The 20,549-nt window shown below is 39.8% G+C and overlaps 1 protein-coding gene across 1 annotated transcript in view; it reads left to right on the top strand.

Annotated features, from left to right (window-relative positions):
- Positions 1–19,308, top strand: part of LOC126199159 (high mobility group protein 20A-like) — a 99,119-nt gene extending 79,811 nt beyond the window's left edge. Inside the window, exons 6-7 of the mRNA XM_049935914.1 lie at positions 2,878–3,093; positions 18,999–19,308. Of these exons, the coding sequence (XP_049791871.1) occupies positions 2,878–3,093; positions 18,999–19,144 (362 nt within the window). The 3' untranslated portion in view covers positions 19,145–19,308. The remainder of the gene's footprint in view (positions 1–2,877; positions 3,094–18,998) is intronic.
- Positions 19,309–20,549: the final 1,241 nt, after the last annotated feature.

Here is a 20,549-nt window from a genome sequence, read left to right as displayed (position 1 = left end):
ACTGCATCACTACTTTTTTTGACTTCGTCATCGTCTTGAAGACGCTGACCGCCCAGTGTTTCTTCAAGTGCAGAGATGGTAGTCACTGGGCCCAAGATCGGGGCTGTACGGAGGATGATCTAGAGATTCCCATCGAAAAGATGTGATGAGATCTTTGGTCTGATTCGCCACATGTGGATGGGCATTGTCTTGCTGCAAAACGATGCCCTTGCTCAACTTCCATGGACTGTTGCTTTGATTCTGGTGTTACGTAGGCCACCCATGTTTCATCACCCATAACAATTTGGCTTAAGAAATCATCACCGTCGTTGTGGTACCGCTCAAGGAAAGTCAATGCACTGTCTAAACGTTTGGTTTTGTGCACATCCATCATTTTTGGTACCCAACATGTGCACAATTTTCAGTAATTCAAGTGCTCAGTCAGATTGCCATACAAAACACTACAAGAAACATAAGGAAAGTCATCCTGCAAGGAGGAAATCGTAAAGCGTCTGTTTTCTCTCACCTTATTGTCCACTTCCTGCATCAAACTTTCATTAACGACCGAAGGACGCTCACTCCATTGTTCATCATGCACATTTGTGCGGCCATCTTTAAATGCTCTCACCCACTTTCTTACCATTCCATCACTCATAATGTTTTCTCTGTAAACTGCACAGATCTCACGATGAATATCGATCGCTTTTAGGCCTTTAGCACTAAGAAATCGTATAACAACCTGTACTTCACAGTCGGCGGGACTCACGATTATCGGAGGCATCTTAAACACTCAATACACAATGTAAACAAGGAAGAATCAGACTGTAATGGAGTCAGTGCGTAGATTAAGGTACAGGCTTTCAAAAAAAATTAATGAGATATCTTAGCACGTCTTTTTTTTAATTTCAAAACAGTACTTACTTAAAAAACACTCCTCGTACAAAACATAAGTAAACAACACACTCAACACATCTCATCATTACAGGGAAAAAAAAGAAAAAACACATCGAGACATGTTGAGTGTGCTGTTCATTTATGTTTTGTACTTTTTTTTGTAACAGATGTCTGAAGGTGGGTGTAATCCCGAAACGTGTAACACGTTCTAATAAAAGAGTCAATTGAACATCTCATGACTTTATTGTGATTGTACAGCATTGGTTGCCAATTATTTACTTGCTCTGAAAAAACTTTCACCTAAGCCAGTTATTCATGAAATGTTCTTCACGGAGGATTTAAATCTTCCAAATACTTTTTAGTCTTTGTTACATAGCTTTTACGTACACTGATAATATCACCACCTCTCGTACATTAATGAAATGCACCAACTGCTTCCAACTAATTGTGGCCAAAGCTGAACACATTGTTTAATTTTACAATTCAAGGTACATTTTGTCATCATTACTAATCCACGGTTGGACAAGTTGCTTCAGGATGGCTTCTCTTTAAAACAGCTGTCAGTTCAACATAAGTGTTGCCCAGTGATGATGGCTGTGTCTTGACAGAAACATGAAACATAAGCAACAACACACATTTTTACATCATATATTCACACAGAATATACAAAATATTTCATTTTTATTAACAATACAAAACTTACAGCTACACATTGTCCACATATCATGTAGTGGAGAATTGTTGATGGTAAACATGGTTTACAAGGCGCTGTATCGTCTCAGAAGGGTCCGAGCATGTGGAACAGGTTCTCAGATATGTGAAAGGCTCGAAGACTCCTTGAGTAATAGAACCCAGTATGTTGTCCCGTGTGATGAATGTTCATCAGAGACAAGGGTGTCTGTCATCAGGAGTGCCCCAGGAAGAACTTTACTTGTTCTTTACATACATAAATGACCTGACGGATAGAGTGATCAGCAGTTTGTGCCTGTTTGCTGAGGGCACTTTAGTATATGGGAAAGTGTTGTTTTTGAGTGATTGTTGGAGGATACACAATGACTTGGACAGAATTTCTATTTCGTGTGATGAATATGAGCTTACTCTGAGTGTATAAAAATGTAAGTTAATGTAGATGAAAAGGAAAAACAATCCTGTGATGTTCGACTACAGTATTAGTGGTGTGCTGCTTCACACAGTCTTTTCAACATAGTATCTAGGTGTAACATTGCAAAGTGATGTGAAATGGACCGAGCACAAGAGGACACTAGTGGGGAACGTGAATGGTCAGTATCAGTTTATTAGGAGAATTTTAGGAAAGTGTAGCTCATTTATAAAGGAGGCCACACATAGAACACTAATGCTACGTATCCATATGTACTTTTCAAGTCTTCTGGAATTCCCACCAGTGCAGATGAAAGGAAGACACCAAACTAACTTACAGTCATGCTGATAGGTTTTTTACTGGTATATTTGATCAACACTTAAGTATTATGGAGATGCTTCATGAAATCAATGGAAATTCCAAAAGAAAGATGACATTCTTTTGCGAAGCATTGAGAAAAATTTAGAGAACAAGCATTTTTGGCTGACTGCAGAATGACTGTACTGCCACCAGTGTACATTTCACATCAGGATCATGAAGACATGATGAGAGAAATTAGGGCTAGTCTGGAAGCATATAGATAGTCACTTTTCCTTTGCTCTAGTTGTGGGTGGACTAGGAAAGGGAATGACTAGTATTAGTAAAAGTGACACTGCCTTGTACCATATGGTGGCTAGTTGAGTATGTATATAGATACAGATGTAGATGCAAATGTGCATGAACTGTTGTAGAAAATATTTATATACTTCAGACTTTCAATAATTTGGATTGTGGAACTTGTCCAAATTAGTGCGGTTTTACTGTAGATTCTTTAATTTGCCATCTTCAAATCTTACTGTTTCACATTTTCAGTCCTTTGAGTATTTATTTGGTTTCACATTATATTTACAAAACCTCTCTTTCAGCTCGTGAGGCTGAACTGCGACAGTTACGAAAGTCTAACACAGATTATGAACAACAAAATGCTATTTTGCAAAAGCATATTGAAAACATGAAAGCAGCTGTCGAGAAGCTGGAGGCTGAGACAGTGCAACAGCAGAGTAGTAATAATGCACTCCAGCAACATCTGGAACATCTGAGGACAAACCTCTCGGCAGCATTTTCATCACTCCCTCTCCCAGGTACTGTTAAGATTTGTTTTATCATAACATAATTTATGCGTAATTACTATTCACGGTGGAAATGTTTTAAAGCTGTCACTTTTAAAAGATACTATAGTATACTAGAAACAGATGAAAATATGTAAAATAACTGGTATGGATTATTAAAATACAGGGTGGTCCGTCGGTGCTTAAACAGAAGCTTAAAGTCAGTCAGTATGTGACGGAATGGAGGCTGCCCTGTATTCATCCTCAAGTTAACTTGCGTTATGTGTGGCCAAAATTCTCATTACTCATTATTATTAGTTACTTACTTGTACATTCCGTACATCATTATTGCAGCCTCTCGCTATGATATGGAATGATATGGTGTTACAGTTATAGTAAATCTGCTCAAAAGAAGATATGGCAACATGTTTAGCACCCCATCCCCCGAACATACACACAACTACATATTCAGAAATTCTTCTATGGTGGAGGGGGCTTTGTCAAGAAGATATGATTTGATTTTGTGTTCAAAGTTAATTTTATTACCCATTAAATTCTTTTATATCTAAAAAGAAAGATGATGAGACTTACCAAACAAAAGCGCTGGCAGGTCGATAGACACACAAACAAACACAAATATACACACAAAATTCAAGCTTTTGCAACAAACTGTTGCCTCATCAGGAAAGAGGGAAGGAGAGGGAAAGACGAAAGGATGTGGGTTTTAAGGGAGAGGGTATGGAGTCATTCCAATCCCGGGAGCGGAAAGACTTACCTTAGGGGGAAAAAAGGACAGGTATACACTCGCACACACACACATATCCATCCACACATACAGACACAAGCAGACATATTTAAAGACAAAGAGTTTGGGCAGAGATGTCAGTCGAGGTGGAAGAGTAGAGGCAAAGAAGTTATTGAGAGACAGGTGAGGTATGAGTGGCGGCAACTAGAAATTAGCGGAGATTGAGGCCTGGCGGATAACGAGAAGAGAGGATATACTGAAGGGCAAGTTCCCATCTCCGGAGTTCGGATAGGTTGGTGTTGGTGGGAAGTATCCAGATAACCCGGACGGTGTAACACTGTGCCAAGATGTGCTGGCTGTGCACCAAGGCATGTTTAGCCACAGGGTGATCCTCATTACCAACAAACACTGTCTGCCTGTGTCCATTCATGCGAATGGACAGTTTGTTGCTGGTCATTCCCACGTAGAATGCATCACAGTGTAGGCAGGTCAGTTGGTAGATCACGTGGGTGCTTTCACACGTGGCTCTGCCTTTGATCGTGTACACCTTCCGGGTTACAGGACTGGAGTAGGTGGTGGTGGGAGGGTGCATGGGACAGGTTTTACACCGGGGGCGGTTACAAGGGTAGGAGCCAGAGGGTAGGGAAGGTGGTTGGCTCCTATCCTTGTAACCGCCCCCGGTGCAAAACGTGTCCCATGCACCCTCCCACCACCACCTACTCCAGTCCTGTAACCCGGAAGGTGTACACGATCAAAGGCAGGGCCACGTGTGAAAGCACCCACGTGATTTACCAACTGACCTGCCTACACTGTGATGCATTCTATGTGGGAATGACCAGCAACAAACTGTCCATTCGCATGAATGGACACAGGCAGACAGTGTTTGTTGGTAATGAGGATCACCCTGTGGCTAAACATGCCTTGGTGCACAGCCAGCACATCTTGGCACAGTGTTACACCGTCCGGGTTATCTGGATACTTCCCACCAACACCAACCTATCCGAACTCCGGAGATGGGAACTTGCCCTTCAGTATATCCTCTCTTCTCGTTATCCGCCAGGCCTCAATCTCCGCTAATTTCTAGTTGCCGCCACTCATACCTCACCTGTCTCTCAACAACTTCTTTGCCTCTACTCTTCCACCTCGACTGACATCTCTGCCCAAACTCTTTGTCTTTAAATATGTCTGCTTGTGTCTGTATGTGTGGATGGATATGTGTGTGTGTGCGAGTGTATACCTGTCCTTTTTTCCCCCTAAGGTAAGTCTTTCCGCTCCCGGGATTGGAATGACTCCTTACCCTCTCCCTTAAAACCCACATCCTTTCGTCTTTCCCTCTCCTTCCCTCTTTCCTGATGAGGCAACAGTTTGTTGCAAAAGCTTGAATTTTGTGTGTATATTTGTGTTTGTTTGTGTGTCTATCGACCTGCCAGCGCTTTTGTTTGGTAAGTCTCATCATCTTTCTTTTTAGATATATTTTTTCCACGTGGAATGTTTACCTCTGTTATATTCATTAAATTCTTTTCTATCACTGGGTGGGTGGTCAGAGATTTTTATGGCTGAATACCTCACTTCTTTCTGTGCCACATTAAGGCTGAGTGATGAATAGTGTAAATCATTTTTCCTTCTAGTGTTTACTAGTGTTGCTTTTGTTCTTTAACTGTGATAAATTGTCAGCAACAATGTCATAAATGAGTAAATGTCTGCAAGGCTGTTGTCAGTATGCCCAAATAAAGATCTGACTGCTAGAGGTTCTAGAGCAGACATCACACATTGTCCTTGTTACACACTTCTATGCAACAAACACTTTTTTCTTGAATGACAAGTTACCATAGAATATAATGTTGCAAGACATTTGTGAATGAAAATAGGAAAAGTAAATCAACTTCTTTACATTTTCATCTCCAAAAATGATTTTATGCTTAATATAAAAGTTACAGAGCTAAGATGTTTAAGAAGGTCTGTAAAATGTATTGATTTATCCTCATGCTTTATTTCTAATAATGCAGTCAGAACTTGTGCAGTATTGAATTGTGTGTATTTTGTTTTATGTAAATTCAGTGATAGTCAATTTGCGGACATCCAATTATTAATTTTCAAGAAAATATTATTTACATCTTCAAGTGTTAAGCTTACTCTGTTAAGTTTGATTCTAATACAGGCATCATCAGAAAAGACAAATATTTCTGCTTCTTGGATATCTAATGGAATATTAGTTACATATAAAAACAAGTGCACACTCAATGTCGATCCCTGTGGTACATCTGCAGTAATAATCCCTTATTCTAAAGATTCTGTTTCATTGTGTACTGATCCTCTTACTGCAACACCCTGCGTCTTTTTAGCTGGAGAAAGTGTTTGTAAGGGTTTCTCTTTTATGATTAGGCACAGCTAGGATACTAGATAAGTGAAACCTTGTGCTGCAATTATAATGAGATGACAAATCATGATCTCTATGTCAGGTATTTGCGTGAGTGCTGCATCATCATTTTGTAATGGGTTTGAGTGTTCTCTCTCTACTGGAGGTTGGTGAATCAACATGAAGCAAAAACATCTCATCATTATGAGAAGCCTTTGTTTACTTCCCAACACGGTGTACTGGTGGCTTCTAACCACGTCAGTTGGCACTGGATGGCAGCAGCATACTCTTGAAGTGTAGTCATGATGCAGCTGATTGTTGCTACATCTTGCGCAGCCTGGCAATGACTTTGTGAAGTAGGCATTCTCAGGCAGCTCGTTGATGCTGACTCAGCTGTGTGTGAATTTACACAACCAGGCTTAGCCATAGGCAAGGCTGCCTGATGCTCAGTGTCCCAGTGGTGAGGAGAGCCTCAGTTCAACTTGCAGCACATGAATGCTGCAAATGGGCCACCTGGCAGGAAGTCTTATTAGGGTGACGATGGAATGGTGGAGACCTCACGGCAGTAGCCAACACTTCAGCAAACACTCACTCGTTGAATCACTGGTTCCATGACCAGCCTGACCAGACAGCCATGTATTTATACTCTCCAAATAGGCTTTATTGTGATGTGGCTGCCTCAAATGTTATGCATGACATGCACTTAAGTGTCCCTGATTGTTGTTGCTGACCGATAGAAGGGCTACAGCCCATAGGCAGATGCTGTGGCACACTGCTGCATCTCATATTATGGCAACTGGCTTCATTATGGTTTTTCCTCATGAGTGCTGACACTGCTGGTATAAATCTGCACATGAAAGATTGGTAGGGGCGGGATCTGTGCAACTCTACACTTGAGTCAGCAATACACAGTGCTTATCATTAGCAAAACTACGAGTAGGACTGACATGAAGGCTCACCATACAGTCTGTACTGATTTTCATTGACCATTCTGGGAGGCTAGCATTTAGTGCAGAGAGGTGAGAAGGAACGAACCCAGGGTAGCATTCAGGTATTTCAGATTTTCCCTTTGGAAATATTCGTTTGTACCTGTGATCACATTCCAAGGACACACTTACACACATTTCTCCACACAGAACAAGTTGAGCTCTCATGACCCTGACACTATATGTACTAGCTTTGTAGGGTATACTGTGACTTGTTTGACGTGACACAGCAGCAGTTCTGGAGCTGAGAGTAATGCCTGGACTCACTATCATAACCTTTATTAGTGTGACATTGTACACACTTCAGAAAATAATTGACATATTGCACTACATACCGTATTTACTCGAATCTAAGCCGCACTCGAATCTAAGCCGCACCTGAAAAATGAGACTCGAAATCAAAGAAAAAAAAATTTCCCGAATCTAAGCCGCACCTGAAATTTGAGACTCGAAATTCAAAGGGAGAGAAAAGTTATAGTCCGCACTCCAAATCAAAACAAAGTTGGTCCATTGTAATATGAGACACAATTTCGGTCGAATGAATGACAATACAGCTACAGTAGTTTGGTTCGAGTCATAAGCTTAGCAGTTAAGCTTTACCAGGTAGCCATTGATATGCGTCAGGCGCTCCGTCCGTATTTATACGGGTACCCTTCCTTTTCCACGTGCTTAGTTTGGTTTGAATTGATTGCTTATTTTTCTTTGATCTGATAAGCGCAGTTTTCTTTGTTATGGGTGTTTACGTCACTCTAAGCTGAAAATGCATTACTGTACTGTGTCATGCATTGTTTGTCGCATTCTGATAGTGCGTGTTTACGGCCTGTCGCCGTACGCGGCATGGTTTGCTTTTGTGCGCGCCACCGCCGCCGCCCCCCCCCCCCCCCCCCACCTTTCTTTCTTTCTTCTTCTTCTTCTTCTTTTTTTTTTTTTAAAGAGAGAGGAATCGTCTCATTAGCGAAACAATGGCAATAAACTGCTATTTGTTGTTGCTTTCACTGCTGCTTTCTTTGATAATGATCAACAAGAACCAAATAATAGACTGCGTATGATAGAAGATGTTCTGAACGAGAGTTTAGCGAAATTTTTTCTCCGTTTGAAAATATTTGCAGGTGCCTCTTTAGTACATTACATTCTACACAGAAATTAGAGTCATCTTAGATTTAAAAATCTAGTCAATTGCCGTGGTTCATTTCTGACTGTATCACTATTAAGCATAAGAATAATACGAATATAAACATGACATGGCATGTATATTCTTCCGCGTTTGCTGTTGTCTCACTCTAGTTTCGTAGTTTATTAGGCAGATAGGATTTAAATGAGATAGCAGCAAACATGAAACAATACATGGCAAAAGGTTTATATTCGTATTATTCTTATGGTGACGAGAATACTGCATGTGATTCACAATTTATAAAAGTTCCTATTAACAACCATCTCTTCTCACAGATAGGAAGAAATGCAGAACGTAGAGTTGGCCATATTGACAAGCATCAAAACAAGTCTTGCCAGTCGGATTTTCGAAGTACATTGAAGTGCTGCTACATTCGAAGATGAACAATACGGAATTTGTAATTACTTCGTTGGATAATGTATGAAAATGCAGGGGTCGAAACTCGGGGCGGAGAAAAAAAGCTCGTCTTCCACCCTTCTTCTCTCTCTCTCTCTCTCTCCCCCCCCCCCCCCCTCTCTCTCTCTCTCTCTCTCTCTCTCTCTCTCTCTCTCTCTCTCTCTCTCTCTCCTACAAAGACTTCCTGTGTAGCGCTAGTAGCGCTACATATATTCAGTGGCAGAAGTAAGTTGTGGCGGCACCCACCATTTTTCAGAACTTCCGCTTGCATTGCACTCGATTCTAAGCCGCAGGCGGTTTTTTGGATTACAAAAACCGGAAAAAAAGTGCGGCTTAGATTCGAGTAAATACGGTATCACCAATGTTTCCTACCAGATCAAATTAAACACGCAAATTTTCTAGTATCATCACTGCGCATACTGTAACGGGCCAGCCCACAACCTTGGGCATGCTGTTGGAGTAACTGTAGGAGTGGTTCGTTTAGTCCACCGTGTCTTAACTGTCTTCTCCCCCCAATTCTCTCCCCCTGTGGAGGAAGCAAACAGTAACTAAGTCAGGACTTCCAGGACACCCTTAGAAGAGCAGATATGTCCCATGTGCACCACAGTGGTAAAAATTGGGAGATGTATCTATATGTTGACGCAAGAGGTCATTTCAGTTACCTGATAAAACCCCTGTTTTTAGCAGACCTCCCTACTGCTCTAGGGCTTTTGTATTTACTTTTTTACCCTGGCACCATATGCCCCTCAATCTCTAGAAAGGCTACGTATAGCTGATACATCTTCCCTAGATGGCAATTTGGACTGTTTGATAGGGAGGGCATCTTCTGACTATAAAAAACCTCATATGGTGATGTACCTGTACTTTGATGCAATTTTGAGCAATAGGCTGCTACCACATATGGTAGTAGAGTGTTATATTCACATAATAATTTAACATTTTCCTTGTGGTTCTGTGCACCTTTTCTTTCCTCTCTTGTAAGTGTAGTGCACTTGTCAGCAACTTCTGAATCCATAAAAGTTGACACATATGTTTCATTAGTTCAGAGATAAAATTAGTATCTTGAACATTTATCAAGGTTTCCCAAACCAGACTTAAAAATCCATGGTTCACCATTTCCAGAGCTACTTTCTGTGCCCACTGATTCGGCACAACAGTCATAGACAAATAGCGCGAAAGGTGATTGATGAGTCAAGACATCGAGTACCTGCCAGTTTTTATGTGAATGGTCCAAGAATATCCAAACCAATCATCTGGAAAGGCCTTTTGGCATCTGGCAATCCCTGTAATGTAATTTGCTGATGACTGAGCATAGCCCTCTTCACACTGTGTGTGCTGTTTTTCGCATATTGCTCCATGTCCCGCTTACTTGTTTTCCATCAATAATTTTCCACAGTACTTTGCTCAGCAGTTTGACGACCTCCATGCCCTGCTAAGCTAAGAGTTGTGGACCTGTCTGAACACTTTGTCGCATAAACTTTCTGGTACAAACCTACTTTGTTTGTGCGGTACTCCATCATCAGCAGAGAACTGGGGTTGCATCACAAACTGCTGACAAACTTGGTCAACAGCCTGAGCCCTCCGCCAGTCCACTGCAGAAAAACCAACATGTTCCATTGTATGTACCTTGTGACTTTACCATGCATTGCTGTGTGTTTACCTGGGGTGGTGTACTACGGCAAAATCAAACTCACTGCGCCACAAAGCCCATCAGGTGAAGCAACTCACTGGGTCTTGAAGGACCATGAGTCATTTCAATGCTGCAGGACCTGTTATGACTTTGAAATGTCTAACACGTAGGTTGCAATGGAAATGTGTGATACAACAAATCAGGCTGAGTGTCTCTTTCTTTGTAGTTGAATGATTCTTTTCTGCCTTATTCAGTTGTCTAGAAGCATAGACTAATGTGCGCTCTGCCCTTCTATTGTCTGGCTTAACACACATCCTAAGGCTTGGTGCTGGTACCACAAGATAGTATGAATTGTTTTTGATAATCTGGGAAAATGAGGCAAGGACCAAGGACCAGAGTTCAACAGCTCCTTTACACCCACAGAGTCTTGCTCGTAAGCCAGAGACCACTAAAACTTGATTCCTTTCTTTAACAGATGTCTGAGATGCCTCACTACTTCTGCAAACTTTGGTGCAAACTTTCTGTAATAATTATCCAAATCTAAAAAGGACTGAAGATGCTTTTGCATTGTAGGAACAGAATATTCACTCATGGTTTGTATGAGCCAAGGGTCTGCTTGCATGCCATCCTGACCAATAACATGGTCCAAATAGTGAACTTTCTTCAATATGAAATGACAGTTTTCCAAAGTGTCAGCTATGCCACTCAGAATTGACTAAAGACGTCCCATAAATATACCATGTGTTCTTGAATGTCTTTAGAAAATACTGTAATATCATCTAGATACACCTTACACTGTTTTGGGTTTAGGCCTCGTAATACCCTATCCAATAGGCATTGTAATGTCAACGGTGCATTCTTCAATCCAAACATCATTTGGTGGTACTGGTAATGACTAGATGCAGTCTTAGGCTTGTCCTCCGATGCTACTGCCAACTGAAGGTATCCACTTCGCAAGTCCATTGTTGTAAAATAAAAGCATTGCCCCAGGTTATCCAAATGTATGTGATTTTTAGCTTCGGGTATGCATCTCGTCTGTATGCTGATTCAAATATTGATAGTCCCAACAGAAAGTATAGGCCCTACTGCTGTTAGAGTTCTTCTTTGCTACAGTAAATACCAGCACTCCAACGGGTGGTACCCTCTTCAATTAATCCGTCATGGAATTGTTGGCTTATAAATTTCTCCATCACCAGTTGGAAGTTACGTGGAACTCAGTACGGTTTTCTGTACACTGGCAGTACATTCCCAGTGCTCTGTTTTTGGCATAGCTGGAATTGTCTGGGAGGGTTGAAAAATTTCTCATATTCCATTCCCAACTTTACCATTACCTTTGTATCAGTTTCTTGCAAATGTGAAACATTTCTCCCCAGTGTTGCTGAATCGGCAGACTGTTGCAGCTTAGAATACCTTATATTAAAATCTCTAATTCTTCTTCCTCCAACATTTCCAGGTTGGCTGTCAGTGCACCTCCTGTTAACTCCACTTTCTCTGACCCAAAGTTATCTATGTTGATGGGCATTACCAGGCATCTACCAACTTCTTGCACTTATGACAAACTATAGTGTACAGAGCACCATGCCTTTTTCAGTTCCACAATTTCTGCCAAGGGTTCAGCTAGCAAATCTACTCCTATTTTTACCCACGCCAGCTTTCCTATACCTTTCAGTATTTTGTCCTAAAAGTAGAGTCCAATGGACCATACATACAGTCTATATAGTTCCTGCTACATCTGTGGCATGCCATGCAGCATTTCGGTTTTTCCAGCAGTGAAGCGTAAACAGAACCATGTCCCATCCAGCTCTATGCGCACTGTTCCAGGTTGACTTTGGAATTATCAGAAAATACAGTGCAAATATGACATCTTAGCTATTGCCAATCCGAGGTACTACTTCCATGTAAGCTGAAAGTCTTTCTCTCCCACTCGAAACTTGATTTATGCTGAAGCGAGTAAATGAATACTACTCTCACATATGCTGCCTAGTCTACAAGGAGGTGGGTTCAAATTCTTCATACCACGTACACCCTGACATTCTACAAATACCTGTGGCCCCATATCCAGTAAAAATATACACATCCTACCTCCTACATAGCTGGTCAAACAAAAGTCGACCACTGATTCAGCACACAGGTATTCTGTGCTCACAAACTGGGAACAATGCACAGTGGCCCCATCATTCCTTTTCTTGTTTAAGCATGGTGTGCAAGCTCTAACCTGCAACAAACTTCCCTGTGCTTGTGAAAACTTGCACAAATATTCCCATTGTGACTGTTCAGCTCTCTTGCATCTCCCAACTAAGGTTTTAGACAGTTTTGCCGAATGTGAACAGGTCGACCACATTCATAGCATGATGTATGGCTTAAAGACCATCTTGTTGTTCCTTGTTTTGGTCACTGCATTTATCTTCACTAATTCTATTGCAGTTGCTACAACTTCATTTAAAGATCCTGGGAATTCTACTTGTGCTTAGCGGGAAATTTTGGTTGGCAAACCCAGCAAGAACATATGCAGCACTCTCTGTTATGCTTCCTGCAGAATGACATTGTTGACACCCTTCAACTCATAAGTGTTAATTTTTAATTTTCGTATCTGATCAACAAAGCTTTCTACAGACTCTCCCTGCCTTTCTGCTATACTATTAAGCTGCTCTCTGTAATACATAGCAATATTTTTCCTCCTATACCATTCTACTAATCTTTCCCGCAGGTTCTGAAAACACTGAACATTTCGCAACTTCTCTTGGCACATTATGTATGCCATAGCATTTGTTATTAATTTTAACCAAGCCAAACTTAGTAATTGTTCAGCATTCCATCCTCCCAATTTGTCTTTAAAAGCCAAGATAGTTCCTCCTCTTGCAAAAATTTGGTCCACTGAATTCCTGATTCAATGTGAGGCTAACTGAAACAGATACTCAGACACATTTAGAAACTTCCCACAGTTTTTATAGTTCCAGTCAGTGGCTTGCTCAGAAAACCAGCACTAGTCCTGCGAATACCAGGATAGTTGATACATGTTATTACACTTTGGCTTTTGTCCACACTATATTACTTACGTAATTCATTCACTGCTTTATGTGACAACTCTTCAGGCTGTTTTGCTGAGGGGTCCATAACAAATGTACAGTCTATATGATGTTGATCTGTCCGTTTGGTAGCAAGGTCAAACCACCTCATAGAGGTGGGATTGGAGATCCCAGGAGGCATCCTGCCACATACTCCTGCTGGATATGTCCAACATTATATAATTATGCTCTTTACCATGAATTATACATAAATCTATACCTAGCTTCAACAACATATCAGTCATCTTCATCAACATAGTTACACAATTTCCCATGTTACACATTATCCTAATAGCTTATTACATCTTTTCACTACATCATGAAACTAACACAGAAGTTTGACTAAATGAACTTAACAAAAATTATTTACAAAGAAAGAATCTTTGGTAAAGTCACTGCAGTTGCATTTCTGATCATTACATGTGGAGAACTATCACTTGAATCTTAGATTTTAAAAGTTATCCTCTCATGCCCAAGAGCCATTCAGTGTATCATACTCAGTAAGCTCTGTGATGCTACTGACTTATCAGTGAATCATACTCTTTATGCCCTGTGATGCTACAGACATATTTATTTAACCACATGTACTCTACCAGCTGCAACTTGTACCCTCTTAATTCAAGTCCCATTACTCTATAATATTTTACCCTTGTCGATTTCTCAGAAATCTGATATGTTCTCTCATTGTGACTCCAGTTATGTCTTATACTGATTCTGACAGTTATCTTAGGTAAATTATCTGCTATCTCACTGTCATGACTTCGAGATACCAGGAGTGGTATAACAGTGACATCATGGCCAGAGACGAATCTCAAATCCATGATATCTCAGTGCCTTGCCACATTATTTTAAGTCAGTAAAGCATGAGGGGAGGAAAAAAAGAAAACCTGAACCAAAATACACTGTTGCAACAGTAGCCTATTTGGTATTCTGTCAGCTTTGTACCACAGCTTAAAACTACGTCACTAGAGAATAGGGTCAGAGATACAAGCAGAAGGAGTACAACACAGAAACAGAAAGGAAGAGAAAAGCTCCACACACAACACAGGTACTCTGTGGACATTAAAGTACATACCTGCTAGTGTAGATTACTGGAGTACTCTTAAATTTCATAACTCATGTGACAGCACTGTTTACAATAAATTATACCCTCATTCACATACTATTTACATATTTCTAAGTCTCCCTGATTCCCATGGCCTACCACTTCTGAGCCACAAACTGTCCTCACATTGCCTGGTATAATGACTTGTTTGTCAGCATTTCTAATGTACTACATAATGTGAACCAGAACATAAGAACCGCATCACCTGGTAGGCTACACTGTGAGCACATAATTGAGTCATCGATTTGTTCCTTGGGCCCTTCCCAGAAACCACGAACACATCTATTCTTGACATAATCAAGACACATCAATAGAAGGGACACGGACACAAACCAAGGAAGCAAGATGCAAGATACCCACAAGCAGTTAAAGAATATACGTAGTGCTACTTACTCTCAACTGCATCAATGGTGACTGTAACACCTAACCTATCTTGTCTCTGACACCACTTACAACAGGTGTGAGCATCCTTTGGTGGAGGTCAGTGGTTCAGGGTGAGTCAGAAACAGCTCACCATTTGGTGAAGCTGTTATTTGCTTTCCAACCAAGCGTTACTGGTGGCTTGTGCCCATTGTTAGGAGGCGGTGTGCTCTTGAAGCATATTGGTGATGTAGCCAGCTGTTGTTACATTTAGCTCAGCATGGTGGCGAGTGGACCTTGCAACTTTGGCATCCTTCGGCAGCCAGCAGTGTTGGCTCAGCTGTAGTTCAGGTTATACAGCTGGGTTTATCAGTAGGGGTGGCTGGCTGATGGTCACCCTGGTGTGAGGCGGTAGAGGTGTATGGTTACATACCCTAAATCTGCATCTGGCTGGCAGCAACTAATGTTGGCTGACATTCAGTGGCTCTATGGCTTCAGTTGGAGACTTGCACAACGGCAATCAAGTGTATGCTGCTATGTCACACATTCTCTGACTGCCAATTCGGTAGTGTTCTGAGCATTCTGCTATGAATGTTGTAACCAGTGTGAGCATTAAACAATGTTGTAATGAGTTATTTAGTGAATTTTAATTCCATTTGTTCCAAGTTGTCATGTCTGATGATGGTGGTAAGTGACAAATTCTACGTGTCATTATTTGCAGGATACAAGCTATCTTCAAGCACAAAGCCCTTCTATGTGTGTACTGCAACTGTAACTTCGAACAGGCAACACTGCAATCTCTGTCCATGCCCCAACTGCATGACCCTCCAACATTTATGAATCAGGCTATAGGGGAGCCTCAGTTCAATCTTTGGCCCATCAATGCTTTGGTTGGATCTCCTGGCAATCAGTCCTATCCAGGAGACAATGGACCAGTAGCAGCCTCATGGCGGACTCCAACACTACAGCAGACGCTGCCATTACACATTGCAGTGGTTTGCATATGAAATGTCCTGGATGGGATGCAAATAATGTAACGAGTAAATGCACTGCATACGGCTATCATCAGTATCCTGCAAGATGCAGCGACTACTGTGCTTCATGATGTGTACTGAAAGATGCCTGATCAACAGTTGATGTTGCTTAATTGGTAACCATTTCAGATCATCCAGATTTTTCTGTGACAGAGCACTGTGGGTATGAGTAGTTTTCCTGGAGGTGCTGACTGAAATGGTTTGCGATTACACATGTGCTTCACTCTGCTCATATCTGCATGATCTCAATCTGTTTGGCTTGTGTTAATGCCATCAGCTTTATGAAGGAAAAATCATGTCATAAGTCAAGAGTGCATAAAGGCTCAGTTGTTTTTCTCATGTAATTCGTATTTATGTGAAGTGTCATGTGACCATCTTTCCATTTGAAAATTACGATTTGTGTCAAGAAGCTGATAACGTCGTGTCACATCTCATGCTATTTAACTTTGAATTTCAGTGTAGATACCTATTTTTGTTTTAGAATGGTGGTTCCACACCTGTGGACCATCATTTACATATCTCATTATTAATTTTGGCAAAAGGAAACCCCGGGAAGTCAAACATAAAACACAAAGAGTTTATTGGCAAGCTGTAGAGCTTTGAATGGTCTGAAGCCTGATCATAAATTGCTTACTTGGTAATTGATGCTCCAGCTTGTAACACTCCCCTTCATAAATTCAAATAAAAATTGACTTTTGCATTGCATTTTGCTCCTATGAAAATATGAAACATGACAAAAATGAGATAATTTTGGTAGAAGAATGAAGAAATTTTTAAAAATTTAACTTATCTAATAAATCCAGCTGTTGGCGATAATGATTATCAGTGTGCTTGCAACAATATGAATTGTGGGATCTGTATTTGAGTGATCATAACAATATGTATGCAAAATTTATGATCTTATTCACTTTTTAAATCATCTTTGATGTTGCTCCACAAAAATCAAGACAGCCAACAAACATGATTTTGTGCTACTCCAAAAGTGACCTTACAACATTCCTGACTACCCAATGTGAACTGCCCAAAATTGCATTGGTGGATACAGCTGCCGGTGTATAAGGAACATTCTAACAATTAAAGGCAGTGTAATTATTGTTGATAATACAATTTTAATTACAAATACAAAAAATAATTATATTGATATTGACACACACCATGGCATCCTTTGTAAAACATAAATACAGATTTTCTGATAAAAAATAAGAAATATGCATAATTTTAGTTTCACTTGTATAACATTTGCATTTCCTGGCAATCAGAATTAATCAGGTTTTAATTAAATCTATAGTAGTTTTTCAGTTCCATTACTAACATTGGTGATATAACTGTATATTGTACAGATTCACATAGGGTTCCTACTTTTATTTGTAATTACGAAAATAATTAAATGTGACAAAGTTTTCATACCAAACGAATGTACCTTTTAATAATTGAGTAATAATGGCATCACTTATGCTTATAGTTATTGTAATAAACGGTAATAAACATTAGTGAAAAAATAGAGGTGCAAGATTGATTATTTATGTACATAATTAAAATTGGATCAGTTGATACCCTAAACTTGTGTATCGCATACTTCAATTATTACTTCTCAGTCCATTACGTTAAAATCTCCATGTTTCACTTTGCGTGTGAAGTGAAAGTTTTTATTTCTAGTTTTTTTATGAGTTTTCATTAACTAGTGATTTTGAGATATGAGGTGTGATCAAAAAGTAACCAGATTTTTTTAATTTTAAGGGCTGTATAAATCCAATTTTCAATTTTTTTTCCCCGAATGCTTAGCAAATATTTAATAATGAAGAAGATGGATCAAAGAATTTTCACTAAATTTTCCTTGAAAAAGGGAAAAAAGTGCAGCACCACATTTGAAATGTTACCTTTGACTTTTGGCAAATCCACTATGAGTAAGACAAGAGTTTACCAGTGATATAAATGTTTCAAGGAAGGTCAGGAAGACATTGAACACAATGATGCTCTAGCACAGCAATTACTGGCGACAGTGTGGAAGGAGTCAAGAAAATGGATCTGGAAAATTGCCATATCACCATCAGAGAGGTTGCTGATGATGTCAGCATATCCTTTGGCTCATTCCAAGCAGTTTTTTCAAATGTTTTGGGCATGAAACATGTAGCAGCAAAGTCTGTTCCAAAATTGTCGTCATGTAGACATGGTCAGGAATTGCTGAATGAAGTCGACAACAGTCCAGAACTGCTAAATAAGATTATAACAGATGATAAAGTGGGTATACAGGTATGACATCGAAACTAACGCCCAATCATCCCAATGCAAACTGCTTGCAGAGCCAAGACAAAAAAATTCAACAAGTTCAATCACACTTGAAGGTTCTTCTCATTGTTTTGTTTGTTTATAGAGGAATAGTGCATCGTGAGGTCTTGCCTGGTTGTACAGTCATTAAGAATACCACCTGGAAGTTACGTGCCATTTGCCTGAAGCAGTCCCAAGGAAACGACCGGAATAGTGGCAAAATCACTCATGGAAACTGCATCACAAAAATGCTCCCAAAATTGCATCACGATAATGTTCCCACATGCACCTCAATGCTTGTTCATGATTTTTTTGGCAAAAAACAAAACAAAGATGTTGCCTCAGCCATTGTATTCACCAGACATGGAACATGTGACTCGCTCTATTCCCAGGGCTGAAGAGAACCATGAAAGGATGTTATTTTGCTTCCATTGATGAGATTAAAAACAGAATCACTGAAGGATCTGAACACCATAACAAAAAATGAGTTCCAGAGTGCTTCCAAGATTGGAAAAAGCACTTGCATGACATTTTTGTATCTGAGAGGAATTGCTTTGAAAGGGACAAAGTTGATGATGTTAAATAAATAAAGATACTTTAGGAAAAACAAAAATTCCCATTACTTTTTGATCACATCCCATTTATTGCATTAGAGTAAACATTGGCCAGGAATCCATTTCATGCAATGCCAGCTGTGTTTGTAATTCAACTAGTAATTTACTTTTTGATCACATCCCATTTATTGCATTAGAGTAAACATTGGCCAGGAATCCATTTCATGCAATGCCAGCTGTGTTTGTAATTCAACTAGTAATTTGTCTGCAGGAACTAATGAGCTGCCCACAGTTGCTACTGTTGACGGCTATATAACAAGACTTAATGCAGTTCTTATGGACCAGTCAGCTCCAGACCATGACGGACTTGCAGTCCGTGTGCGAGAGTTGGTCAACAGTTTAGAGTTTCCAGGATGACCTTTCAGAGTGACTGAAAAAATAAGGACATTATAGCCACAAACTCTAACAGACAATTTACTATAAAATATTTCATTTCTTATCTTAATTTTCATTGTACAAGATACTGCAGTTCATCTGTACATTAGCTTTAAAATAAAGTGACGTGGGTATGCTCTCTCAAATAGCAATTTCTTATTGTAATATCCTACAAAGACTGGAAACAATTTTTAAAAAGTGAAAGTACAGTGATCTAAGTAGGAAATTGTATATTTTAATTTGGTTCATATCAGTAATTAAAGTAAAAAATAAATCTCTTCAGAGCTGTGTTTATTGAAAACATGTCCATTAATCTTCAAAAGAACAGTAAGCACACATGTTTTGACTTTCATTAAGATTTCTCAGTTATTTCCATACTTATTATTGCAGGGAAGGAATGTTTGCTCTGTAGTTTGTGTATCAGAAGCTCAGTTTACAAGAATTTCATCTCCTATGACACAGTACTTGCTTCCTTCCAGACTTCATTGTGACTGTTACATTGTCTTTTAATATACTTTACTTGGCCTTGTCATTGGTATCAGCACAATTTTATTGTGTGCTTGTATTGACTCAGATGAAAAAGAAAAGTTTGTTTGCAGAACATCATTTTTCCCAAGTGTTTGAATTCCTATTCATTCATATTAATGACATGACCCTTTAGATTCAGGACTTCACTTCAATCAAATAAGACAGTAGCTATAAGGAGGGTAATAAACTGGACTATGCATGTTGTTCCAGGAATTTTCATTGACCGCAGTTTGGGTAAATGTCATTGAATCACTTGTCCAATTGTTAGTAAAAGTTGTTGACAAAATCTTCATACATATGAATTTTGTGGAAGTAATGTTGTCTTAGGTTGAAGTACTAGGCCTTCTTTTTTTTTTAAGGATAAATATGACAGCATGCTCCCATCCCTTAAAAGTATCTCAACCTCTTTATAGATTTCTTCAATGTGTATATGGAAGATAGAATGTACCAAACCAGAGTGCACACACACAAACACACACACACACACACACACACACACACACAGTATATAATGTATACATACGAGTTATCAGGGAGAGAACGAAATTGTAAGGAAAAACATCACAGAAACTTTTCCAGAATTATCTGTTCTTTATCACAATACACACGCTGTTAAAAATAAAGTACAGCATTTGAACAGCCCACTGGTATGCATTACAGAGCACTGAAGAAGAAACACTGAAGTAGACCTGTAAGGCTATCGTCAACAGTGTGGTACATATTGTATTCATAAATTGCAGTTGGCTGCCCTGATGAAATACGCTTTGAATGCTGCACAGATATGCAGACAGATATTGCAGCTGTGAAAGTGTCTACCTGAACTGGTCCTTTTATGGAAGCTCAGTGGTCATTGCAATGG

The sequence above is a fragment of the Schistocerca nitens genome, chromosome 8 (genome assembly GCF_023898315.1).
Source record: "Schistocerca nitens isolate TAMUIC-IGC-003100 chromosome 8, iqSchNite1.1, whole genome shotgun sequence".
Lineage (NCBI taxonomy): Eukaryota > Metazoa > Arthropoda > Insecta > Orthoptera > Acrididae > Schistocerca > Schistocerca nitens.
The sequence above is the reverse complement of the archived record's forward strand: the minus strand, read 5'-3'. Positions and strand labels throughout refer to the sequence as shown.